This window comes from Anabas testudineus, chromosome 19 (genome assembly GCF_900324465.2).
Source record: "Anabas testudineus chromosome 19, fAnaTes1.2, whole genome shotgun sequence".
NCBI lineage: Eukaryota > Metazoa > Chordata > Actinopteri > Anabantiformes > Anabantidae > Anabas > Anabas testudineus.
In genome coordinates this window covers 7,690,711-7,717,462 of record NC_046628.1, presented here as the reverse complement: position 1 = coordinate 7,717,462, position 26,752 = coordinate 7,690,711, and the positions used below count along the sequence as shown (strand labels likewise).

General features: G+C 40.5%; 2 protein-coding genes across 2 annotated transcripts; both read left to right on the top strand.

The window, feature by feature from the left end:
- The first annotated feature begins 1,758 nt into the window (after positions 1-1,758).
- On the top strand, positions 1,759-14,568 carry si:ch211-183d21.1. Its single transcript, XM_026351056.1, has 12 exons — positions 1,759-1,936; positions 2,844-3,692; positions 3,836-4,016; positions 4,639-4,778; positions 7,050-7,615; positions 7,825-8,098; positions 8,278-8,473; positions 9,788-9,972; positions 10,400-10,495; positions 10,789-10,953; positions 12,313-12,406; positions 12,773-14,568. The coding sequence occupies exons 2-12, from the start codon at positions 2,864-2,866 to the stop codon at positions 12,834-12,836; spliced, it is 2,790 nt and encodes a 929-aa protein (XP_026206841.1). The 5' UTR covers positions 1,759-1,936; positions 2,844-2,863; the 3' UTR covers positions 12,837-14,568.
- A 454-nt stretch (positions 14,569-15,022) lies between these two features.
- On the top strand, positions 15,023-25,609 carry nlrc3 (NLR family, CARD domain containing 3). Its single transcript, XM_026351051.1, has 19 exons — positions 15,023-15,238; positions 17,596-17,757; positions 18,826-19,089; positions 19,230-20,976; positions 21,063-21,149; positions 21,277-21,360; positions 21,625-21,708; positions 21,816-21,899; positions 22,025-22,108; positions 22,388-22,471; positions 22,577-22,660; positions 23,001-23,084; positions 23,437-23,520; positions 23,737-23,820; positions 23,972-24,055; positions 24,212-24,295; positions 24,462-24,545; positions 24,946-25,029; positions 25,198-25,609. Exons 2-19 carry the CDS (start codon positions 17,640-17,642, stop codon positions 25,286-25,288), a joined length of 3,399 nt encoding a protein of 1,132 aa, XP_026206836.1. The 5' UTR covers positions 15,023-15,238; positions 17,596-17,639; the 3' UTR covers positions 25,289-25,609.
- The last annotated feature ends 1,143 nt before the right edge of the window (positions 25,610-26,752 follow it).

Sequence of the window (26,752 nt, the reverse complement as noted above, 5' to 3'; positions counted from 1 at the left end):
ACAAAGATCATGTTACATCAATCAGTGTAATAAAAATGTGCTATATAGATTATATATGCCTGACAGGGTCAATTATTTAACCACAGACTACTTTTTAGACATTCTATCTAAATAATAGAAAAATATTTGAATAAACATATTAATTAATGTTGCTCAAAAGTTTGTATCTGGTTTATTAAGAAAAATGGAAATCAGAATTTTTCATCACACTGTAAACTCCCTGACCACAGACTTCCTATGGAGCTATTTTTTAACCATGTTACCATGAGGAACAGAAATGAAACTAGTGACTAAGACAATACAACAGTGTCCTTGAAATCAGAGTCATCGTGGTTAATTATAATAAATTGTTTCAATGGGTGTTCAAGTGCACTGGAATGACTCCCCACAGCAGTACTGGCAAAATGTTTTGTGGACTGACAAAACTAAGATTGAACCACACAGCACTTCATTTAGTGTAAAACAGGCACTACATACTATCATGAAAACATCTTCCCAACTGTAAAGTATAGAGGAGGAATCATCATGATTTTGGCCTGCTTTGCTGCGTCAGGGCCGGGCCAGCTTGCAGTGATTGAGGGGAAGATGAATTGTGTGTGTCAAAAGTGTGTCAAAGTGTGTCAAAATTCACACTCAGCATAATGTGAGAGTGTCTTTACGTCAGCTGAAACTCTGTAGAAGATGGGTGATACAACAGGACAATGACCCAAAACACACAACAGAATGACTTCAGAAAAAATAAAATCTGCATTTTGGAGTGGTCAAGTCAGAATCCAGACCTTAACTCAATGGGGTTATTAATTAAAAGGGTTCACATACTTTTTCCAATATCACTAAATGGTTTTTATGGCTGTTTAGGCACATTATTTTATTTATGGTACTGTCTTAGATAAAAATCAGATCGCATGTTAAGACAAATTATTACAGAAAACCATTTTCCAATTCCAAAAGGTTCACATACTTTTTCTTGGGCCATATAAAAAGCCTATGTAGCATATCAAAGGGCAACTTACTTATACTTACTTACTGTCATAGTTCAAGTTAGTGAAAACCTCTCTTCACTTTCCGTATATTAAAATATCCCCCCTGCTTCTATCTGGGGGAGTTTCTCAGCATAGATATAATTTTCTTGCTATCGAGGTAGTGGTCTTAGTTGCCCTGAAGATACCATGATGTCAGCTGAAGGAGTATTATAGCAAGAAGTAGGGAGATATTTTAAGACACAGAAGGTAGAAGGAGGTTTCAAAACATTAATAGAGCTCTGCACATAGGCCCTACTGTGCAAACTAGAACCGCAGGAGCTAAGTTGAAAAGTAGTGAATTGTAATAAAGTGTTTTGACAGAGTAAGAAAAAGTTGTATTATTTAAAAATCCCCAAATAAAACTGTTTAGTCAAAGCTACTACAATAGAAGCAGGGTTTAACCTGTTGGGCAGGGTTTGACCAATGAAGCTGCTCTCCCTGATTTCACACAGTGGGGTCAGGGGCCCACTTCAGGTCCTACAAAGCTTCTTGGAATGAGCTCAACACCGGAGGGGCCTATTATTTAGTCCCAAAACATACATTCCCACAGGTTTCAGTCTAAATACATTTGTATGGTGGCAATAAAGAGCACAGGGCTACAGTTACCCGCTTTTCTGAGTCCAGCAGCATTACATTACTGCTGTTTTCTCTTCAGCTGTGGATTTGCTGAATGGAGCCGCAGAGAAGAAAAAAAAAAACAGCCGAGCTTCCCTGGCAGGCATCCTCCCCCTCAGCCAGTCTGACCGCCCACAGTCCGGGGGGAGAAAGTGCTGCTTTGTGAATGAAGGGAGCGGCGGAGGGCAGAAAACAAACTTTACCAACGTTATTTCCGACGGGAAACGATTTTACATTCAGCTGAGAGGTTTCCGCGGTGCAACAGGCGACACCTGGCCGACAAGCAGCGCGTAAAGCCGGTAAGTCACGACATGTTTCAGGACCTTGTGTGGCACAGCTAGAAAGCACACTGACAGGGGTTTGTTTTTTTTTTTGGATGGTTTTCTGTTTTTTCTTCTCGATGGAAAGATGCATGCATAGCAGCCTGGCCGTGACTGGAATAACATGTCGTGAGATGGGAGATCAATTCAACTCCAGAGGCTCTTTTTATGCGTGTCGTCCTTGCGCGATTGTTCCCAAAGAAGAAGTGTCGTGCAAACGAATGGAGCCTCTGCAGGACACATTTTAGAAGATGTAAAGATTTGGAGCGGGTTTTAGGGATTGAATCGGATTTAGCAGTCTGCACCATGTGTTCAAGTTAATCTTGAGAGATGATACAACTCCAATTGATTTCAGATGATCTTCATCCGATCTACGCGCAGCTGAAGCATTTCGATGTTTTCTGCAAAGTTTCCATCTGCTTGCCAGTGTATTTCGCAACATTTCATGACTCATGCAAAAGACGTGCGATCCCAGTGCCACCATGGTTCAAAAAAAAAAAAAAAAAAGAAAAGAAAAAGAAAAGACTCATAGAAGAGTCATTCAGTCATTTGTGGGGTTTCTCCCAATGCAATGTTGGGAACACAAGCAGTTGTTGCGCATCAGTGCTTTTCTTCCAGGATGAGTAGTAATTCAGATTCATGACCTGTTTCTGACAAATCAAGGTTGTAAATGACGTTTATTGTCATTACTGAAAAACTCTTTGGCCTATAAAATGTTTACATGTAGATAGACATACCCTTTGCCTTATAAGTGGCTTTGGATAAAAGTGTAAACAGAAATCTGAAAACCCCAAAGCTGCTTGTTGTACGTCACACAGGTAGCTCTGTACACCTGAAACTGGTAGTGATGTTGTTTCTTTGTTGTTGTTGTTGTTTTGCTGCCCAGGTCTTCCAGAGAAGTTGTAAATGATGGTGGTGAGTTTGGCCCGTGTGGCCTGTCTCTGTCTGGCGGCGGTGGTGGTCAGTGGTAACCCCTGCCTCATCATCAGCGAGGTCAATGCCGACAACCCGAGACTGGACACCACCGAGTTTGTGGAGCTTTATCACACCAGTGGACAACGGGCTTCGCTGGAAGGCTACACTCTTGTGTTTTATAATGGAAATGGAAATATAGCCTACAAGGTTATGGACCTCAAGGGCCACAGCACAGATGACAGAGGGTTCTTCCTGGTGGGCTCAGTGGACATGTTGCCCAAGCCAGCCATCCTCCTGCCTCCAAACACAGTGCAGAACGGCCCAGATGCCATCGTCCTCTACCGCACATCCGCTGCCCGCTACAGTGAGAAGATGAACGTCACAGCTGTCGGGCTGGTGGACGCCGTGGTGTACATGACTCGCCGCACCGGGGGCGCAGAGTTCCTCGCTGAAACTCTGACACCTGGAGAACCGGCCTTTGTCGAGGATGAAACAGCGCTAGATGGGGATGAGTCAATTGAGAGGTGTCTGCTGTCTGAAGATCGCTGGGGCTTTCAGGTGTCCTCACCGTCCCCAGGTCAGCGAAACAACTGCACTCCGCCTGCAGCCCCGGCTACCAATCCAGTCATCACTGAGCTGAAGCTGGGAGGAGGGCAGGTGGATGGGTTTGTGGAGCTGTCAGAAGCTCCAGCAGCAGGTCCTGTGGTGCTGGTAGTACTGGATGGGAAAACGGACAGGGTCAGCGTGAGTGTGGATGTGAATGTGGAGACCTCCAAGAATGGGTTGATCTCCGTGACCATAGAGAAAAACTACATGAAAGGTCAGTTTGCTGGGTGTTGTCTGCACTTTACTCTCACTTCACATTTACTCTTTTAGATTATTTTAGCTGATCATTGCAGGAAAAAAAATGCAATGAATAGCTTTCGTTTTATTAGGGAACCTTTTTGTTTGTCTCACACACAGGAGATGAGTCTGGGGCGGTGGCCATCTACAGCGGCAGAGCTACAGACTTCCCTGTGGGCAGTCCGCTAAGCCAGATACAGCCTTTAGATGCGTTCGTGTTCGCCGGACCTGGAAACAAACCTAGTGCCAACCTCACAGAGACTCTCATCCCAGGCAGGCAGCCCTACCAACTTAGCAACAGGCAAGAAACTGATGGTTTTACCCAGAAATAATGTGTTTTTAACGTGACTCCTGGAAGTAGTAGTAATGTTCTGTGTTGTGAAATACATGCACTCCAACTATAGACATATTTCGATGGGGAAAAGTGTTTCCTCATGACCGCTGTTCCTCTTTGCTAATGTTTCTTTTTTCCTGTTTGGCATGTGTCAACATAATGGAGCAGCAGTCACGAGTAAACTCAAATGCTCTTGCATGAAAATTTGCACAACACTCAGATGTGACCAGTGAGTTTATTTAACTTGGCTGTTTATTTAAGGGTGTACTTAAACGAGATGGTGCTTTAAGATGCTAAAGTCAACATGGTGACATGTGACGACTTTTAAACGCCATCCTCAATGGATCTCCCATCTCTTATTCACCATGGTAACAGATGCAGAAGAAGAGCAGAACCAGAGGAGCTATAGACACTCACTGACCACTTTATTAGATACACCTGTACAATCAAATGCAATCCAATATGGCAGCTTTGCCATGAATGCTTACTTGCAAAGAAAGAAATGGAGAGATTTCAATTCAGCTGTGGTTGATTGGATTTTCACCTTTGTCAGTTTGTAAAGTTTATTTCCTAATGATTGTTTTGTCAGTTTGAGAGAGGGAGGCTTTTACCTCAGTCGCTGTGGTGTAGCCACCTGGGCCAGAGATCCTGGCGTCTTCTGGGAAGCCCCACAAACTCCTGAACAGCCCAATCAGTGCCCCTGGCCAAAGATCTGCCCTCACAGCATTGGTGAGTGTACAAGTGTGTTTTCTGACTGTTGAATTTTTGATTTATTTATCTTTTTGTCCTATTCAGCGTTTAATTCAACGCTGAACAACTTAAAAAGACAGTTTTCCATTCCAGACACATCTTTGCCAACTCAAGTTAGTTATCACTGGTTTATTTTTTGTAATCAAAGATGGGTCGTGTCTTACCACTTTGTGCCAAAGTTCGTGAGAAAATTGTAAAAAAGAAGCACGATTTCAAAATATTTGACCTTTCACCATCTACCGTACATAATATTGTGAAAAGATTTAGGGACTCTTGGGAAATCTCAGTGCATAAAGGCCATGAGCAAAGACCGCTGCTCAGTGCGCCTGACCTTTGAGACCTCAGACGTCAAAAGTCAGTATCTGTGATCGTATCTGGGTGCATCAGTTCCCACGACACAGCGACGGGCATAGATGTGAAGGTAGTGTACCACTGACGTAGAGGCGTACATTAGGGTTTTACAGAGACGTGCTGTCATTATGCAAGAAGCATAACCAGCAAGAATGGGCAAATAATCATATAACAACTCTTGTCCTCAGAGATTGTTAGGGTTTGACTTGGCACATGTTGCATAAGGAGCTACATGTATCTACATGAAAACGTTTTAAACTTCAAACAGAAAAAAAAAAAAAGTCTTTTTTAATTTTGGAGAAGTTCTCAGAGAGAGAGCGCTGCTCAGTATGCACATTTTCAATCATCCACGGAGGGTATGCTGACTTCAAGGATCATCACCCACTTGCTTAGAAAGTGGGGAACAAAGTTTAAATACTGGAACAAGTATTGCGGATTAAGGAACTGAGAGTAGATGATGACTGCTTCTAAATCGAAATACTGCTAAGAGAAATAGAAAGATAAAGGTCCGATGAATCAGAAATTCTCCTTTCACAAACATACTTATTACTCAAAGACTTACTCTGTAAACTGCTCCTCTGCTCATTAAACATAATTAAACTCATCATGTTGAAGTGTTGTATTAGTTTGATAAGATGTTGCTGGGCAAAGCAAGAGTTTTGTTATAAGACCAGTATAAATAACAGTATATTTTTCCAAGAGCAATCTGCCAGTTGACGCTAGTCTAACTCTGTGTGGTCTGGAATGAAAAGGTCACAGGCTTCAAAGAGAAGGGGAACCAGGTTGAGGGGAATCTTACAAGAGCAAATTGTTAAACAGCTTCTTTAACAGATTTACGGTAGGACCTCCAAACACCCCTTCCTCCTCCTCCTCATCTGGCAGACACTTAGCCTCCCCCTTCTCCTCATACAGACACACAGATAGCACACACCTCCACTGCCCCTACTACCCACCCACCCTTCACACACCCCCCTAGCAATGAATATAAGAGACTGCCACCAAACCACACCCATCACTGGGGGACACCATGGAAAATGGGATTACGCCATCACACTCCTCTCCCTCCTCCCCAGCCATCTGTCTGTTAGACCTAGGGTAAACCATAATAAGGCTGCAGGACCTGATGGAGCTGTGCAGATCCACTCTGTGGGATCCTACAGCACCTCTTCAAGCTCAGTCTGAGACAGGAGGACATCATGTCTCTTACCACTGCCAAAATGTTCATCTCCAGCTGCCCTAAATGATTACAGACTAGTCGTTCGTTGTGGAGTGACTGGTACTGACCCATTTGAGGCCTCATGTTGAAACATCTTTAGACCCAGTACAGCTCGCCTATCGCCCCCAGGCTGGAGTAGATGATGTCATCATATATGGCAGGACAGCACAAAGGAAGCTGCTGCTTATTAAAAAGAGCATTGCTGAATGCCTGAGAGCCAAAGACCACATTGACACTGCACAGCAGTATTGGCAGAATGTTTTGTGACTAATTAAACTATATTGAACTATTTGAAAAGAACCCACAGCACTACATCTGGTGTACACAGGGCACTGCGTATCATCATGAAAACATCATCCCAACTGTAAAACATGATTTGGGCCTGCTTTGATGCATCAGGGCCTGGCCAGCTTGCAGTGATTTGGTCTAAAAAAAAATCTTCAGCACAATGCGAGAATGTCTGTACGTCAGCTCAAACTCTGTAGTTGTTTTCTGTCTAGTTCTGTTAGATTTGTATTTTTTACTGTGTTATTTCTATTATCTTCTGCTGGTATGTATATGTTTCAAATCTAAGAATCATCTGGCACATATCTGTTAACTAGCAGTCTGCTGGTTGGAGATTCTTATTTAACATGTTTAACATTAATCTTCTCAACAAAAACATTCCCTATTTTATGTTTTAGTGACCCCAGGAGGTACCGACTCACCACCACACCTCCCACCATGGGGGAATAGTGATTTCCTGATAAATGAGCTTAATACCGATACACCTGGAGCTGCTGAGGACGGCGAGTACATCGAGCTGTGGCACCCATCAGGTCGCAGAGTTTCCCTGCAGGGCATCTGGATTCTGCTGTTCAGTGCACACAACAACAAACCCTATAGAGAGATCAGCCTGAGTGGACACTTTACCACGTCAAAGGGTTACTTCCTGATTGGAAGCGACAGGTTGGTGCCAGCTCCATCACTTCGCCTGCCTCCCAACACCATCCAGAACGGACCAGACGCTGTGGCTGTCTACCGCAGCCCCTCTGGCCCACCATCAGCTGCACAAAGGGGGATTCCTACAAAAGGCCTTCTGGATGCAGTTGTGTACAGGCAGAGAGGATCCGATAAGGAGGCACAGGAGCTGAGCAAAGCTCTGACTCCAGGACAGTTGCCTCTACTGGAGGATCCAGAGGTTCTGACTGGTGATGAGGCTCTCAGCCGCTGTAGAGGTCTTTATCCCTACGATCTGTCGGCTTTTTCAGTGAGTACAAAGAATATTCTGGAATAAAACTATATATATAAAAGGTATATTAAAGTGTGAGTCATTAGGCTAGAAGCTAATGACATTAGCAGAAACAAAACAAAAACAAATGCTTATTAAAAGTGTTTGCATTCATATTTTGATCATTTCTCTATTAGATTATGAGAATCGCTGTTAATTTTGAGTCTAATGTGCATATGTCAATACAGGTGGCTCCACCCACTCCTCTGAGGGAAAACCTGTGTCCCCGCCCACCTCCAGCTCCTGAGGGTGTAGTCATCAGTGAGGTGTCTAGTGGTCACTGGACCAATCACAGTCAGCAGAGAGCCTTTGTGGAGCTGCACGGGCCCCCGATGACAGACCTCCAGGGCCTGGTTCTCACTGTGTTCGATCAGGAGCGCAGTGGGACGGTCATAGCTCTTCCTTTGACTGGGTCTATTGACCAGGATGGATTTTACATTGTTGGAAATGTCACTGGAGCAGGTGAGGGCAGTAGAAGATCTTGCTGAAGACTTGATGGATGAACTACTGCTATGAATGACACAAGCTTTCCTATCTCCTGTTTAATTACAGAGTCTCTCCCACATTCTCTCTGTGTCCTTTTTCTTCTTTGTCCCACCATCTCTCACTGCACTGCCTCACCTCTTCTGTCACCTGCATAGATCAGACTTTCCAGGACGGCTCCACGGTGCCTGTACGAGGAGCAGTGGTTCTGTGCTATGACCTGTTCAGTGTCTGCAGAGCTGGGACCGCACTGACCAACTCCAGTCTCAGAGACGTGCTTGTGTTCAGTGAAAACCAGCAGCTGCTCTACTCTCTGTCCACCGCCAGAGGGAGACAAGTCTTTCCAGCTGTCAGGTAAAGGCACACGGAACACCTTCACGAAGTCCCTGACAGGTTTTGCAAGTTTGAACTTTTACAGTGACGATAACCCATAAAACTAATTAGGGATAGAATCTGACTGTGGAAATAACACATACAGATTGAATTATGGTTATTGTGTAAAGGCCTCTGACAGACTCACTTAAGAACCTGATCAAACTACTTTTGTTTTGGTCACATCTGGTTCACATCACAAGTGGAGAAAGTAGGTTACCATAGTAACCTAAACTGCACTGCTAACTGGGGTAAAGAAAACACATCAAAACATACACCGAGTTAACCAAAAAAACATATCTGACAGGATTGTGACACTACCTAGTACTTCTGTGAAACACCTCGCTCTGGTTTCTATCCGTCATTTCATACGTTAGAAATCGAATACATTTATCCAGCTGTAGCGACCTGCTGTGTTTGTTAGGGACTCAAACTGTACAGCAGAAAGCATTTACACTGCAGACATTTTGACCTGTCATAGTATGAAACGCAGAAGTACTAATGTATATTGAAGTGTAACAGCTACACAGCATGTTCAGTACAGGGAGCCTGAAGCAGCTGGATGGAATTGAGCAATTATTAATTTTATTATTTACTTAAAATTTTTATATTTTGAATGGAAACATGGCTGCCTCCATTTACATCTTAATTAGATCATACAATTCGATTAATTCAAAGAAACGTGAAAGAAAAATGTGACCCATTTAACGAATCAAGTCTTCGAATCATTTAGCATATTTTCATTTTCTGCTTGCTGCAGCAGCCAAATTTTCCACGCAAATGAAATGATTTTATTTCATCATTTAGTAACTGCTGGTTCTCCCACTTCATAAAACAGCACCCTATCTTATTCATGTGAACATGCAAGTAGCTAGATTAGTAATTTTGGGTTTAACCAAGCTGTTGACAACCACGTAAATGAAACTGATTATCCAGGGCCACCAAAATAGGCTTAAATACATGCTCCAAATTATGTATTCGAAGTTTAAATATTGCTCAGTGAAGTGGACTGGCAAGCAAATCCAGAGGTAAAAAGTATTTTACTGTCATTACAACTACTTCTTGACCTGATAACTGCTTATTTCTATAGACTATTGCACATGCACATGCACCTCTTGCTCAGACTATTACGTATATACCCTGCAAATATAATCAGTATCATAACCCTGCAAATGCTGCAAAATGGGTTGTGTTGGCTTAAACTGTTGCATGCACATAACTTTCCGTTTTGCTTTTTTGACATTACTGCAGCTTTCATATGTGTATTTAAATATTTAATGGTGCATGTGTGTGCAGATCGGTGGAAGATGGCCCTGTCTCGCTCAGCCGGTGCTCGTGCTGTGAGGTGAGGAGCCCGTCGTCCTGGACAAGCTCCTCTCCCACACCTGACGGCACAAACCTCTGTCCAAGCCCAGCCTTCTCAAGTCACATTGACCTTTGCCTCGGACCCCTGTCAAGTGACTGGCAGGAGCAGTCAGCAAGTGAGTTAGTCAACAAAAGCAGAACTATAATGCAGAACATGTGAAACTGAGTAAGGTCAAAGAGAGTGTGTAGAGGTGGAGGCTAAAATATGGCTGTACTTTAAAATCACTGTGTGTAGAATAGTCAATGTAGATATGTTTTTGGCATGCATTATGCATTGTGGCAGATAATAATGCATACTGCTATGTTGCTACACAAGTTAAAATAAAAAAATATATTATATAGTATCCTGGTGATTAATGGTTTAGCTTTAGTTACCATATGGGAGCAGTGGCCATATTTTAATCCAAGCTGGTGCTCTTTGCATGTAGGCAAGCAACAAAGATAAAATCCTTTTTTGATTGGTTTGAATTTCTGTCTAAATGGTTATAATACGAGGAATATGTGCTTAATTAACGCTACATCTTTGTGTGTGTTTTTTCACAGATTGCAGTGCTCTTATACAGGGAAAGAGGGTCGCTGAGGTGGCGCACTACCTGGAGCAGAGGTGTCACTGTGGCATCTCTGCCCTGTATCTGCAAGGTTAGGCACATTCACTGACACAGTGATTGTCACATTTGATGATTTTAAATAAAGAATTGGCTGCTTCATCTCTGAGCTTGGGAAAACATTGATTCAGAGGATTTTATTGTACAAAGAAAGAAAACATTACAGACCATTGATGATGTTGGCTCTGGGGGTGATAATCAGCACAGCACTGTAGGACACAGTTACCATGGAGTTGTAATAAAGTCCATTGACCACACCATTATAGCAGAGTCTAAAGCATGTGTTGAACACTGTTGTGTAATAATATAATTCTGATCATGTTTAAGGAGCCAATTTTTCCTGTGGGTCTGGGTGGCTGCGAGTGTGGGGGAACATCCAGGCCCTGTCAGACCATCAGAAGGCCCTCATCATCCAGACGTCACACATGAACCCTTCACCTGCACAAGGAGATGTCTGTTCTTCACCGACCATGGGCCGTTACCAAAGCAAAGGTAGGCACAGACAGAGTGACGGTTCAGCTGACTTTAAATTAAGAAAGTAACATTGCATCTGTATAGCACAGGCACTGAGTGTAGGTCATGCATGTTGTGAGGCATTCAGGGACAGTACAGAATGTAAGTCATTGGGGTTTCATAAGCACACAGCGCACAGTAATGTTTAGTGTATCAAATTGTTGCTGATTCAATAAAATCCTGCACCAAAAAAGGAAAAAAACAAAACAAAACCCCAGTCATCAACCCAACTGTAGTGAAAAAATTGAGGTCTGAATTTTGAGAACCATTTCACCACTAGTAAGCACCTTCACGGCTCATGTAAGCAGCTGCCTAACACTAATTCACTATCACATCTAGAAGAAAACAGATAATAATCAACTAAACAAATTCATGCAGCAAGCTGCTCTTGAAATCTGTCTTCTTCTGAATCCAGTCCTGGTCCTAGAGGGCCACTGCCCTGCTGGTTTTCCAACCATGCCTATCCTAACCACTGCTGGTTACCTGGATCAGGTGTGTTCAGCCAATCAGAAACCACGGGGATGGTTTGGAAACAAGCAGGACGGAGTCCCTTAGGAAGCAGAAAAAATCACACTAAATAAACCTGAGCTTGGCAGCCTTCAGCCTTTGGTGGTCAGTTCTCTCTCACAACGGTGGAAATGTTCTCAAATTTTTCTAGGTTTCTTGTACAATTAAATCTGTGACTAGACATGCTGTTCTGATTTTAAAAAAACTGAGGGACTTAATGTTCCAGATTGTGTGTGGAGGCAGAGCGGTATATTATTATCAATATAACAATTATGAGCTCATCCGAAGTCGAATCTGAACATGAAAAAATATGTTCAGTACAGCGGCTTTTTCGGCTGCGAAAGACAAAATGAAATGACAGTGTTCATTTTTTATATTTATACATCAAAAAACTAACCATCTGCCTAAAATCACCACAGAGGATATATAAAAATGTTCAGAAGTCCTGAATGAAAACTGAATTCATTTTCATCATTTAATTACGAACATCAATCAGCGAAACAGGATTTTTCACTGACTCCAGCTGTTATTCATCACACGAGTGTGTTGAAGAATGGTGAATAGCTATTTGTGAGCTGTAATTACTGTGAATTGAAAGCTCTCTTATGTCAGGAGAAATTCCGCTTCCTGTCCAACAGGCACATGAAAAACATGCAATGGGGCAAAGGATAATCAATTTAAGCCTTTGTACGACAAACCACCCGTTGTTTTACAGAGTGTTGTTCTCTGAACGTGGTGCATGGAGTGAGCTGAAAGTGCTTCAAAGTTGAAATCGTTGAGCGCTTAGCTGTTCAGAAAGTCTAACTGAGCTTTTATGTGACTGTCTCCTAGTATCTGCACTGGGCTTACAGATAGGACTGATAGTGGCTGTGCTCCTGCTGCTGGGACTAGGAGCTGCTCTGTTCACATATTTCTACAAGAGGAGGTGAGGACTGTTGTTATTTGCATTGTTGTTGTCTCTCTCTTATGTGCTGATGTGCACACTGATCACATATCAGTCTAACTATCTCTTCATACCATGAAAACAGCTTTTTATTTCCTATAAATGGGTAACTTTCCATTGCACAGTGAGTGCAATGAGAGGGAGTTGTTATAGATTAAAAACCTGCATATCCCTTTAAGATCATTTTTTCTGTGTCATGTAATATAAAAATATTTATTCATTCGTTTATTGATCATAAAATAGAAGAGAAATAAGAGTTTGAACATGACTCACTGCATAGACTTCCATATAACTATGATTATTGTGTGTGTCTGTGTGTATGAGTACATTTGTTGTCTCTACTCTCAGGCGTCCTATGGACTACTACACCATGGAGCTGAGTGAACACGCAGAGGGTCTGTCAGATCTATAATCCAGGCTTCGAATCACTGTTTTTGCATCTGGAAGTATGTGTGTGTGTTTGTGTGTGTGATGGGGGGCGGGACTTCAGTAGAGAGTGCAAGTGAAGAAGATAGTTGATGGTTAATTTGACCTGTGCACCTATATGTGAGTGTGTGTGTTTATTTTGAAATGAAATGCCACAAGTGTCCTTCTCTGTGTCTTTGGGAGCTCACTGATGAAAATGACTTGTGATAACAGTGTGGTTGCATCCAGGGTGTGACACTTCCAACATAATATCATATTTAGTGTACAACCTTTGCCTGTGAGCGGTGCTGGTTGCTACTTTTAAAGGAAAGGGAAGATAAAAGGGAGTATTTTTTTTAATACTTGAGTCCTTAATGGTCATTTTTGTTGACTTGTTTATGTTACTGTGGAAAAAGCCTTTAAATTAAAATGCTTGTTTTATGCGGGAAGTTCTTCCAATCATCACATTCTCTGCTGGTACTACAGTGTTTTAACAACAGGCTCAAATTCACTCTTCAAACTGGGTTAACTTCCTGCTTAATTTTAATCACTCAAAGGGCTTGATCGTGTTTTAAATGTGAATGTCTTTACTTGCAATGGAGCGTCTGTTACCACTTTTTTGTATGCTTACTTTAAGCAAACTGTTTACATTTTAAGAAAAAAGATGTGATGGGTAAATGTTGTGAATGAAGAGTATTGCTTGGCTATTGTGCTACTTTTGCTTGTCTATCCCACTGTTCCTTTGACCTGTGTGTTATTTGGTCTGCTGATTCCTCACTTATAGGAGGGAGGGTACAGCCATGTCTGCTGCAGCCATTAGTGTAAATACTATAAATATGATGTTAGCATTCTGTGGGGTGGGGTCATTTATCGCCAATCTGAGAGGTTAAATTATTGTAGAAATATGGGAGCTTTTCGAAAGGTTAGTTTGATTCTACTTTGAACTGAGTCTAAAAATCTAGGTTTAGTCAAAATAATCATAAAACAGACAAAGTGCCATGAAAATTCAATAAACATAGTGTGCCTAAATATGTTATATTTTTGATAATGTCAGTGTGCCGCTTGCCTTGCAATGTTGCCTTACTCATCTGGCAAGGGGAGAAGAATTTGACTTGTTTGCTTCCATTACCTTGGTGGCGATGTTTTTGACTGACATTTGTTAATACATTTTTAATACATATGAAATCCGATTTATTTTTCAAGCAACACTGCTGTTTTCATAAAAGTGAAACTTTTTGAAATATGAAAAACTACATGCAAACCAAGCAAATGTGGACTAAGGCCTTTTCTAGTTGTCAAAGCTGAATCAGCAATGTTCTTGAAATTTGTTTTGGTGTAAAGGCGTTAGTACATGTAATATGTTGTAAACAAAAAGCAAGAGGAGGCAGTTTCACCTCAAGATTACACCCCTAAATAAGATATTTACATGAGAATGTGTCGACTCTTGGATATAATACATTGAGCTACACAAGGGTGAACATTGCTGTAACATGTAGCACTTAACATGACACATTGTTTAATAATCACATCCGTCCCTTCATATAAAGTGTGAATTAAAAGAAATGTGTGGTTGAACAATGACTGTACCAACACTGAGCAGCGTGTCAGAAAACACTGGAAAGGAAACTTATCAATTGCATCCCTAGGTTGCAATTTAAAAGCTTTCCTTTCTGCGTTTTCTTCCTGCAGTGGTATGTGTAGCAAATTAGAAATAAAATACTTCCATTAATGTGCAATTACGTTTCGCAGTTGTTTTTGAACCTGTTGTGTGTCCTGCTCTGCAGTTGCTCTCAGTTTTCAGGTATCATGTTAGACATTAAACTTCAATTCTAGCCTCCAGTCAGTCACCCAATGGCATCTTTGTGTTGCGCTGTTCCTACATATTATGTAGGATAATGTTTTACATATTATTTATAATAATAATATTGCTATATGTATGTACATATTCTGCCTACCACAGCTTTAAGGATCATTGCTCGTTCTCTAAACCATAAACACTTGGTTGGTTTGTGTAGCACCTATGATGCGACACCAACTGCATAGCGTGACTGTGTCTAAAAAGATTCAAGTGTGGTTTAACTTTCCGACCTTGTGTCGTGTCACACTGTGTGCATAAGTGCAAAGCAAGAATGTTCTTCACTGTTTCGACCTGCGAACCACAACACAGGAAGCCAGATTAGGTAGACAGGAAGAGGCTGCAGCATGAAGCACCATATATGAGACTTCGGCTGCAGTGTATTCGCGACACGTTCACTTTGCCAGTTTTCAACTAGATTTTCACTCCTAGATTCTTCAATCCACATTTCCTACATTGGATTTAGTGATAATTATGGAATTACCATGTAATACATCAGTATGGGCAGCATTTTCCATCCTTTGACACTCTCAGACAGCTTCAACAAGTCAATGGTGAGTTACCTCGGTTGTTTCAGACTACGATTTTCAGATGTTCAGCTTTAGAGAAAAACTCTAAAACCATGTCCAGGCATCAAGTTTGCTTTCTTTCCAGAATGGTATTGAGTTTGCGTCTGCTCCAGCGCCTACACAAGCTCAAGTAAACTTAACCGTTAGCTACAAAATTTCCAGCATTTGTTGGCGCCTCATAATTTACATGTACATCTGCGCTGTTTAGTTTTTTGCAGTGTAAACCTGTCATTGTTGTATTATGCAAATTATAGTTGGAACTGCATATTTACTTGTTGATGATAATGATAATTATTAGAATTTTTTTAAATGTTATAATAATGTTTTAAAGATTGCTTTGCTGTATTATGTGGCTATTTGACACGGTTCTATTTGACACACCAACACAGTAGAGCTGTTTTTTTTTTTAGTAACAGTCCATATTAGGTAGTATTTACCATTAAGACTGTGTGTCAATTTAATAGCAGAAACTGGCAGGTTGTCTTGGTACGCATGAGGTCTAAGTGTTTGATTAAGCTTCCTTTGTGAACACTTACTTGATCAGTAACAAACCACACAGGAAGGCATTTGCCATTTCCCGTATGTCTCACTGAAACCTCAAACATCATTTCCATGTATGTTTGCTGTACCTTTACTGTTCAGTGTATCCTTTAAATGTGCATTGATCAAAAATATAATAATTATAAATATAAATATATTAATTATAAATATAATAAGTTGTATTGACTGTGAATATGATGATGATATCATGAGGAACACTACAAAAAGATGTGGCTAAAGTGTGTTTTCTTTTAAAAGTTAAAAGTGCACAGGATGTTGATGATGCAACTAACTATTTTTTATCAATTACTAGGCAGTTAATCAAAACATTTTCAATTGACACTATTTGTTTGTTTTGATCCTTTGGTTAACTTACTGGTAAATAATAATCACAACTTCTGTCAGATAAATTACTGCATTTGTCGCTTTAATATAAACTTGAATTATTTTAGTTAACTTTCACAATCTGGTACAATTCATCACAAAAATAAAAATTCTGCATGGTAGGTCTATAGGAAATGTCTTAATTACTATATTCTGCCATTGTGGGGCTTGGGATGGGAAGTCACACTCTTGGCCTCTAACTGTTTCCAAAATGCAGATGACCTACACTCTGTGGTGTTCCTGAATGTACCAAACACACATTATAAAAAGCTGTAAACAGCTCCTCATGGGAGTTTTTACTTACTAGTCCTTCTCTGACAGTTGTGTGGGCATAAACGGATTAATTTATTTATTGTTTTTGTTACGTAATTTTGCGAAAAGGGTGGAGTAGGGCAGAGCTGGGAGTTTTACCACAGTGAAGATAAAAGCATGAAAAACAGACAAACAGACCCTGGCAAAGGTTCGGCTGTAGTAGATTTAATTGTTTAATGAATACAATACAATACTTGAAGCAGCTGTAATCAATATTTTTTTCAACACTGACAAACTGAACTGATAGCGAGAAAGACCAAACACAAAACACTGCCTAAAAACATTGCAGAGGATACATGAGAAATGTTCAGAAGTCCTGAATAAAAACATCAATCAGCAAAATTTTTCACTGACTCCAGCTGTTATTCATCACAACAAGTGTTGAAGAATGGTGAATAGTTGCATATGAGCTGAATTCCAAAAGGTTCACATATTTTTTCTTGCCATTGCATTTCTGGTTTATACATGCAAATCAATATCTACAATTTTCTTTAGACAGAATAGGTCCACTGAAGTTCAGGATTTTAGCCAGTTCTTTTTAAATGTAGGTATTTTGCATGTTTTCTTACTTCTGTTTTATTATGGGTTATTGAAACTAGTTAAATAGATCCATTTATAATTTCAATCAAACACACACTCATTGCTGTAGATTGGAAATTAGGTTGGTTTCTGTTTGCTGCTTTTTTTAAGTGAAGCAGAAATGTAAATTGTGTGTTATCTGCATAACAAGAAATTGATGCTGTGTTCTCAAATAACACGACTTTTTAGCAAAGAAGTATAATATATTTCAAACATGTATGAATTGAGCCTCCTCTTTCTAGTACACAAAACCAAAATAATTCTTTGTAATTGCTCAACTATCAAAGCCACATTTCTAACCTCTGAATTAGGTAAATACTCTTGCTAGAATCAAAGTCAGAAGTAGTTTGGTAAGAGGGATTTCACAGTGGTTTGTCATGTAAAATATTTTGAAAGGGTAATGACGTGCTGAAATGGCAAAATGAAGCAATATCTTTCAGAAGATAATGAGGCCTCCATCAATTTCTTCACCTCCATTTATGACAGCCTGTACCCAGTGACACATGATGCTGTTTCATATTGTGTAGACACAAACAGGACCATCCAGAGACAGAAAATATCACGCCTTCTCATGGAGAGGAAGGCACATTACGACTCTATCCTGGACCGAAGCAAACGTATTATGTGGCAGGACGACTGCTATGTGGACCTGCAATCTTCGCCCTGTTCACTTTCATCGCAAACAGAAGGTAGGGTTTTTATTTTAACAGATTAATAAAAAAAAACAAAAAAAAAACACTGTTACACAACACTTCATCAACTTAATATTTTTTATCTGAGGATACTAATTGCATGTATCTACAGTAAATTCTGACATTAAATTTGTCCTATAAGCTTGCGTTGAGGAATATTCTATTTAAACTCCAACAAAAGCCCTATACGTAGTTGAAATTTGCCATTCATATGTGAAAAATTTATTTTAAACCATACAGGTGTATATTTATAGAGAATTATCCTTTTATCATAGAAATGTACCATATATACATAAAATCTTTTTTTTGAAATGCCACCTATTAAACACAGTGTATGTCATATACTATTTTTTTATGGAGTGAAGATCTTGTTTTAGTAGATTAAGATGTCACCTAGATACTATTAATTACAAACTATGACGTGGTGCTCACCACGTCCGCTTTCTGGGGAAAACCTGATGCTATTCAGAAAGCATACTGGTGGTGCAAATTAGTTTGATCTTTCTGAAGAATTTTTAACCTAGTTATACCATAAAATTATCATACAGTTATTTATAAAATGCCTACCTAGACATAAGTCATTAAGGATGCAAAGGGTCAATTTGTAACAAGTCACTGAATGTCCCCAGGACATTTTTATTGATATTGACATTATCTTTTTTTTTTTTTTTCAGCTGTGTATAGCTTTAAGTGTCTGAGTGGAATAATTTACTTCATTACAGTTTTCTATTGTCTGCTAATGTTTCTTAAAATGTTGCATCTGTTTACATGGTTTAAATGTGCTTTGCTGATCACAGTAATTGCTGCAGAAAGAAAATAGAAATAAAAAAAGAGAACAGACATTTATTGAGAATTATTGTGTAAGATGTTTACCCAACAGGAAATAAAGAAAGATACTGAGTCAGAAAATTTCCCTTGAATATTAATGCACATATGATAATGTGAGAGGCCGAATAACCTACATTTTATTTTTAAACGTGCTTTCCCGTGATGCTTATTGTCACTTGATAATCACATTAACCATGACGTAATGTGATCTCTGGTCTGTGCTGTGTTTTGGTTTAGATCTTGGCTGGATCCAAAAGCATCAAGACCAGTTGCAACGCTTCGCCACCACCACCTTTCTGGAGGAGATGTTAACCCACTTAAAAAAGCTGGATGTGATAAATTCAGTTGAGGAGACAAAGATCAAGGAAGCAGGACGACTGCAGGACAAAGTTAACATGTTCACAACTATTGTCAGTGGCAAGGAGGGCCAAGGCTCAGATGCTGTGTGTGCCTTCGTAGAGAGTTTGGATTCGCAGGTGGCCAAGCTCATTGTGAACTATGGTACGTGGCTTTAGATGTAGTTTGGTTATTATAGTTTGTGTGTCTGAAGTAATTAATTTACATCATTCTTGAGATAAAAATGCTTCTCTAATGCAATACATTTTCCTGCTGTTAATCAAAATCTTCTTTTTTTTCTCCAGACAGCATAGTGAAGGAGCACAAAGAGGTGTTGTTACGGAGATGTGAGCAGTACAGAGACAGAGATTCGGTCAGCTGCTCCCAGCTGAACATCTCAAACCGAACCTTACTTCTGGTCGATGGCCTTTCTGACCTTCAGCAAAAGGAACATGACCTGATGCAGGTGGGGGCGACTCGTGGAGGGAAAAGAAATCATCTCAGACAGCTCGGCCTGGCCAAACTTCTGGAGCCTCTGACCCGGGTCAGTTTGCCCCCCAGGGTTTCCCTCACAGTTGGGGTGGCAGGTATTGGCAAGACCACCTGGCTCCGACACTTCATCAGACAGTGGAGTAAAGGCGCCATCTGTACAGATGTGAGCTTTGTCTTACCTTTTACGTTTAGTGAGCTCAACTCACTGGAGAAGATTTCAGCTGAGAGGCTGGTAAAAATGGCTTTTCCTCATTTAACGGATCCCAATCTGGTCCTGAGCAGCTCCTGTCGGACACTTCTCATACTTGATGGTTTGGATGAATTCCGATGCACTTTAAATTTCTCCGATGCGGCACCCTGCAGTGATCCAAAGAAAGAAGTGTCAGTTGATGACTTAGTTACTAATATCATACGGGGGAATCTCCTCCCTGATGTATCGGTGTGGGTGACTTCTAGGCCAGGAGTAGCCTCACTCATCCCTGGAGGGCTAGTTGACAGGGTGACTGAGATCCCAGGATTCAGCCCGCAGGACATCCAGATCTTCTTAAAGCACCATTTCTCTGAGAGGGGTTATGCCAGCAAAATATGGGCACACTTGGAGTCACATAAGATTTTAATGGTGATGTGCTACATACCGTGCATTTGCTGGATAGTAGCTGATATTCTGATGTACATCATACAGAGTGAAACACAGGAAAGCCTTCCCAGGACTTGCACTGAGCTCTATGCCCACTTCTGTTCCATGAAGGCAGAATTAGGTGAACCAAGAGGTAGGGAGCCTGTAAAAATGGAGCAGGTTCATGGAAGCAACCGTAAACTCCTGGGGAGTCTTGGACGTCTGGCGTTTTATGGGCTCCTCAAACACAAGTACACTTTCAGTGAGCAGGACCTCAGGACCTATGGGATAGATATACTGTTAACTCAAAGTACTCTTGGTGCCGGAGTTCTTGTTCGGGAGGAGTCAGTCGTACACACAACATATAGGTTCACTCATTTGACTCTGCAGGAGTTTCTTGCTGCTACTTTCTATTATGTCTCCTCCAAGCGGGCCATCTTTGACTTGTTCTCAGAAAGCACCATGTCCTGGCCCAAGATCGGTTTCCAGAACCACTTTAAAAGTGCGTTTCAGCACTCTCAACAAGCCGAAGATGGTCACCTGGATGTGTTTGTGCGCTTCCTGACTGGCCTATTGTGCCCAGCGGCATCGAAACCTCTCGCTGGGCTTTTGGCCCTTGGAAAAGAAGATGGCAATCAGAAAACCTGGGCTGCAGGGTTTTTACAAGGCCTCTTGGACAGTGGGGGCGCAGTGGTGTCGCTGCGTACTGTCAACCTGGCTTATTGTTTACAGGAGCTGCAGCATACAGAGCTCTTGCGAAGTGTTGAGGAGGATCTACGACTTGGTAGCCTAAAAGGAAAGCTAACCAGGGCTCACTGTGTTGTGCTGGGATATCTGCTGCATGTGTCTCCAGAGTGCAGTGAACAGACCAACCTAACAGGCTCTTTGAACTACACCACAGTGAAATGTTTGCTCCCTCAGCTGCTGTACTGCACCCATCTCAGGTCAGCTGCCTCAAAGTACTGTCACCTAATTACCAAAATGCTAGGAGGAAGACTGAAGCATGACTTATGTCAAATCTGTTCGACAGGTTGGAGAATAATCACTTTAAAGACGACGTCATGGAATTACTGGGAAGCCTCCTGAGCGCCAAAGACTGCCACATTCAGAAGATAAGGTGAAGGTTTATTACCAGTGTGTAAGAGACAATGAGCAGTTGTTATGTAGTTGTTGGATTGTGCATCAATGATGGAGTAATGTGTTTATAATTACATGTGAAATGATTAATTTCTTCACTTCTGCAGTTTGGCAGAGAATACCATCAGCAACAAAGGTGCCAAAGCCTTGAGTCGGGCCCTCTTGGTGAACCGGACGCTAACTTCTCTCAAGTGAGATCTGTTTGTTGCCACATGTCTTTGTTTGCTGGCAGTTTATACTGATAGTGTTTAATGTTTGATGTAATGATGATGTTTAAAAATGTTACGTATATATTTATACATTATGTTTCTATAATATTTAAATTTAAATTTTAAAGTGTTCTATACCCCTTCATATTTCATGAGTATATTCATTGCTACCTATTCATTACATTGTTGATTTATGATTCTACATTTCTATACTGTATATTATTCAACTATGTCTTTACAATTTAGCCTCCGGAACAACAACATCGGCTCTAAAGGTGCAAAGTTCCTGGCAGAAGCACTGAAAATGAACCAAGTCCTGGTATCAGTTAAGTGAGTATAACTGTTGTTGACTTGTTAATGCACAAAATCATCCTACAAAATGCCAGTGTTAAACTTAGAGTTGGTGCAAATGCTCCATTTCTCTATTCACTAATCAGCTTCCAGAATAATGCCATTGAGGAGGAAGGTGCTCAAGCCATAGCTGAAGTACTCCAGTGCAACCGCAAACTGGTGTCTCTGAAGTGAGTTTGGTCTCTGTTGCACTTGTTTGTTGCATTTTCCATGCATACTATGCATACTGTATGTGTGTGTCAGTGCGTAATAATCACCTGTCTTTAATCTGTCTTTGATTCATGTATTGATTCAGTATGAGGAAGAATACGATTGGCGCAGGAGGAGCCAAAAGGATTGCGAATGCACTGAAGACAAACCAGACTCTCACAAAGCTGATGTAATGTGAAATTAATTTATTCATCCACACCACTTATGTTGATGATATCTGTACTGTACTACATTTAGCTCAAGATCACAACACTGTAGGCTGGTCAAATTCATATAATGTATGTTCTGAGTACAATTTGTTTTTATATTCATAATTAAGGTTACAAGAGCTCAGTAAGAAACTAACTTCTTGTTTACAATACAGCCTGTAATTAGGCCACACACTGTTCATTAAGATAAACTATTTCATTCTTCTTATTGTTTCTTGTCTCTTTTCTCTTGTGTGCAGCCTCTGTAGTAACCAGCTTGGGGACAAAGGAACAGTTGCTCTGGCAGAGGCTTTGACAGTGAACCACACTCTGCTCTCGCTTCAGTCAGTATTGTGGTTTTATGAGGTGTTAGATCATGTGCAGAAAAATGTGACACACTTTCTCTTGCAAGTAATTTATCATAGTTGTGTTAACCATTCTTTTGGCAGGCTTCAGAGTAACTCAATCAGCAACAAGGGCATGACTGCCCTAACAAAAGCTCTTAGACTGAACCATGGCCTTGTCTCCTTAAAGTGAGTATTAAATTTAACTCTTCTTTATGTTTTACTAGGTAGTATTCCTACAATAATACATGACTTGTGTTATTGAGGACTTAATCCACTAACAAAGCTCTTTTGACTTAAGTCCAGTTTATTAGAATTAGGGATTTAGTTGAAGGGATCAACACACTGCCTTACCTGTCTGCTAAATATAAAGTGCCTAAGTTCTGACATGATGTCGCAGCCATAGCTTATGCATCTCATGGCAAGCTTTCATTCAGTACTTCTGTTATTCATCATCATTATCATTAACTATGATATCTTAATTCCTGTCATTACTTGTTCGCTTTTATGTGTTTTTCCGTTTAATCAGTTTGAGGGAGAACTCAATAGGAGTGGAGGGAGCAAAGAACATGGCCCATGCTCTCCGTGAAAACAACTCTCTGCAGGAACTTGAGTGAGTCATCTCATTATTAGGAGCTTTAGTGTAATACGGCATAATAATATCCAGTTTTTCAGTGTTACCACGCAATGTCACTATGCTAAATCCCTAATGACTGTTGTGTTATTACTGCATGTACAACTGTAAGTTCTGTGAGATTACTATATGAACTCTGCAGGTCTAACACCTAACATATGCCAGTGAGTTTCAGGGTCTATACTGTCTGTTTTTCCTTCATTGTTTTTATTATTTTGTATTATATCTATGTCTGTGCGAATGTACGTGTGTGTGTGTGTTTGTGTGTGTGTGTGTGTGTGTGTGTGTGTGTGTGTGTGTATTTGTGTGTGTGTGTGTGTGTGTATCCCAGTCTTACAGCCAACCTGTTGCATGACGAAGGGGTTCAAGCAATCGCAGGCGCAATCAAGCTCAATCAGGGCCTCACCTCTTTGCAGTAAGTGAGACTTTAAGATGCATATATAGACACACACATGACTCTGTGCCAAGATCACCAGCTTCACTTGATTTGTAAATGTACCTGAGGACCATGATTATGGTACAAGTAAAGAATAGAATAGTTAGAACTTAGATGCTAGTGGAGTGGAGTCCTACCTGTCTTTCAGTAACCAAGTGAAATAATACTGAACAAAATGCATTTTGATTTTTACAGCCTGCAGTGGAATTTCATCAAGTCTTCTGCTACTAAAGCTTTGGCCCATGCTCTGCTCTCCAATGCTACAATGCAGCTCCTGGAGTAAGTCTGTTAGACTGTTTCAAGGCTGTATTAACAGTATTAACTAACTACAGGATTTAATATTTTTTATCAGCCCCTAAACAGTTTTCAGTTTCAAACATTGGGTTCTCTTGTTATTTACTGTTGTTGTGGTCTCTCTGTGTGTTTGCAGCCTACAGGAGAATGCTATTGGAAATGAAGGTGTCATTTTTCTTGCAGAAGCCCTGAAAAAAAACACTTGTCTTCATACATTATGGTTGGTATTACCTTGGGTTAAAATAAACAAAACCTTATAACAGATGTCAGTGTTTTACAAAAAAGAAAGCTATGGTTGACCAATTTCAATCTGTGGCTGTTTGTGGTTTTCTGTCATTTTCCCTGTGTTCACGTGTTTTGTGTTCTGCCTCGTTAGTCTCCAGGGGGTCTCAGTAGGCACAAGTGGTGCCATTGCCATGGCAGAGGCTCTGATGTCCAACCAAACCCTACAAACATTGGAGTGAGTTCAAGCTCTGTGTCTCAAACTAATATTCCTTCAGCCACATTGCCACTGTTTGCTGCTCGGTTTGTGATATTTGATTGTATCCCAGATAAAACAGGCCATCATGTACAACTACTGTAGTGTTTTATATTTACTGTTTGTACAATCTTCACATTTGTTTCAGCCTACGTGGGAACTCTGTAGGGATGGAGGGAGCGAAGGCTCTGGCTAATGCTTTGAAAAGCAACAGAAGCCTCAAGTCATTGAAGTAAGTCCTGGATGGAGCTACAGTAAAAATCAACAGTGGCACAGTGATCAACACTGTTGCGTCACAGCTAGAAGAACCTCAGTTCAAATCTACTGCAAAGGCGCCTTCCTGTGTAGAATTTGCATGTTCTCCCCATTGTCCCCATCCTGTGTGGGTTTCCTTTAGGTAGTGTCACTTCCTCCCACAGTTCAAAGACATGCAGTTAGGTTAGTTCGTGACTCTTCACTGCCCACTGGTGTAAATGCATCAGAAACTCTCAGCTGCTCTGTGCAACTTTGTGTTTCATATTAATCTCCTCCTTTATTGACTTTATTGACAGACTGTTAGCTTGATTAGCTACAAGGTACCTATAACAGTAAGGAATCATTTGTATTTTTGTCTCTGTGTGCATCATCATCAGCCTGCAGGAGAACTCTCTGGGTATGGATGGAGCCATATTTATTGCAACGGCATTAAAGGGAAACCACCAGCTGATGTACATTAAGTGAGTTTTCTCCTCTGGGTCCCTCTCACGCTGCGTATCCTCTTACATTTGTAGTCTTTTCTGAATGTGATTCATTATTTTTGTGTCACAGAGAGCAGAAAATCAAGGATGACTACACATTGTCCTTACGCTCATATTAAAAACTGACTTATTTCTGTGTTTCTGCAGTTTACAGGGGAATGGTGTTGGAGAATCCGGGGCAAAGGTCATTTCCGATGCTATTAGAACCAGCGCTCCCGGCTGTGTGGTGGACATCTGATCAAGAATGATCATATATGTAGAGAAATAACTTCAGGTTATCAGAAATCGTAAACTATCTAAAGATAGGCTGTGTAATAGTACTGAACATTATATTGTAAATGTTATTTGGCGAATTTTACTGTATTTTTATTTTTAGAAAATATTTGTATTTATTGTAACAATAAACAGATGATGATGTAGAAGTGGTGACTATAGGGACATAGTACCATCTAAGCTAAATCTCCATTTATTTGTCCTAATTCATATGTTTTTCCATACACTTGCTCTATTTGCACAATTCAGTGTGTTATATACTGCATAAATAAATATTTGGCATTCACATGGCAGTTTGGTTCAATCTGTTATTTTTAGAGAGCCCTGTCAGAGACTTAGCCCTGTGTGAGTCTAACTGCAGTGTTCTGCACTTAGGTTCTGCGTTACTTGGTTGGTCATTTATTTTTATATCATACACTTTGAAAAAGCAGCTCAAATCTAGAAAGATGCTTATTTATTTCAACCACAGTGCATCATAGTTAAAACAAATATTTGGCTACACAACTGACTCAAAAATCATCTTGCTGTGTTGTGTTTGAGTGTTATGAATACAAACATATACAGTATTTTATCATGATGTTGGATAGCCATACATAGATTTAAGCTAAAAGATAAAAAGTCAATAATGATTCACATTCACATTAATAATGATGATGAATTGATCATATGTATCACAGAGCAGGAAATAATCAGACCATAACCACTCTGTGACGTACAGCACACCAGGAGCTGCTGATTCAGAGCTGCTGTAAATACACATGAATACCCGGAGCTCATTTTCACTTCTCGAGGCAACAGAAAGAAAGAAAACAGTTGAGTTAATGTTTAGGATTGACTATTGCCAAGGGTTAAAGCTCTGACTAGTATCTATGGCAACAAGCATCGTCAGGTCTCACAGCAAAATAGCGGGTCTTGTACAGGCATGTATGATACTGATGGACTTATGTATGCTATCCTGGATGTCACCTGTTGTCACTGAAAATTACAGACAAACACACAAAACCAGTGTCACTATCCGCCTTAAAAAATGGTAATGCAACGGGAATGATGTCAAGAAAACTTGAACTGTACATCTTAGCATGCTGCACTGAACCATGTTTGATAATGAGTTCATTTTAAGCTTTAACTTTAAAAGAGATTTTGTTAAGGGGAGATCAGATTAAAACTGAGATTATACAGAGATCTCCAAGATGCACTTTAGCTGGAATTATGTCTGTAGTGTATAGGGTTAATATTTATACAATAAATGTTCATCTCATTTGGCATAGTGTGACAAAAGGTAACACCGCAGGCATCCTGTTTTTTTTTCTTCATGGTTTAAAAGACCTCACCCACAACAGGAAAACTACCAAGTGACACATAAAAGCACAGCACCTTCCTCTAATATCAGCTGTCTGTCAAACCAAAAACACTGAAAGCTGTTATGTTT

Bases quoted from the DNA above. Each gene is read 5' to 3' on its own strand.
- si:ch211-183d21.1 (XM_026351056.1), top strand. From the start codon at position 2,864: ATGATGGTGGTGAGTTTGGCCCGTGTGGCCTGTCTCTGTCTGGCGGCG. The intron at 3,693-3,835 runs GTCAGTTTGCTG...TCTCACACACAG, and splicing joins AGAGAAAAACTACATGAAAG to GAGATGAGTCTGGGGCGGTG. The intron at 12,407-12,772 runs GTGAGGACTGTT...CTCTACTCTCAG, and splicing joins ACATATTTCTACAAGAGGAG to GCGTCCTATGGACTACTACA.
- nlrc3 (XM_026351051.1), top strand. From the start codon at position 17,640: ATGGAGAGGAAGGCACATTACGACTCTATCCTGGACCGAAGCAAACGT. The intron at 23,521-23,736 runs GTAAGTGAGACT...TGATTTTTACAG, and splicing joins CAGGGCCTCACCTCTTTGCA to CCTGCAGTGGAATTTCATCA. The intron at 24,296-24,461 runs GTGAGTTCAAGC...CATTTGTTTCAG, and splicing joins CAAACCCTACAAACATTGGA to CCTACGTGGGAACTCTGTAG.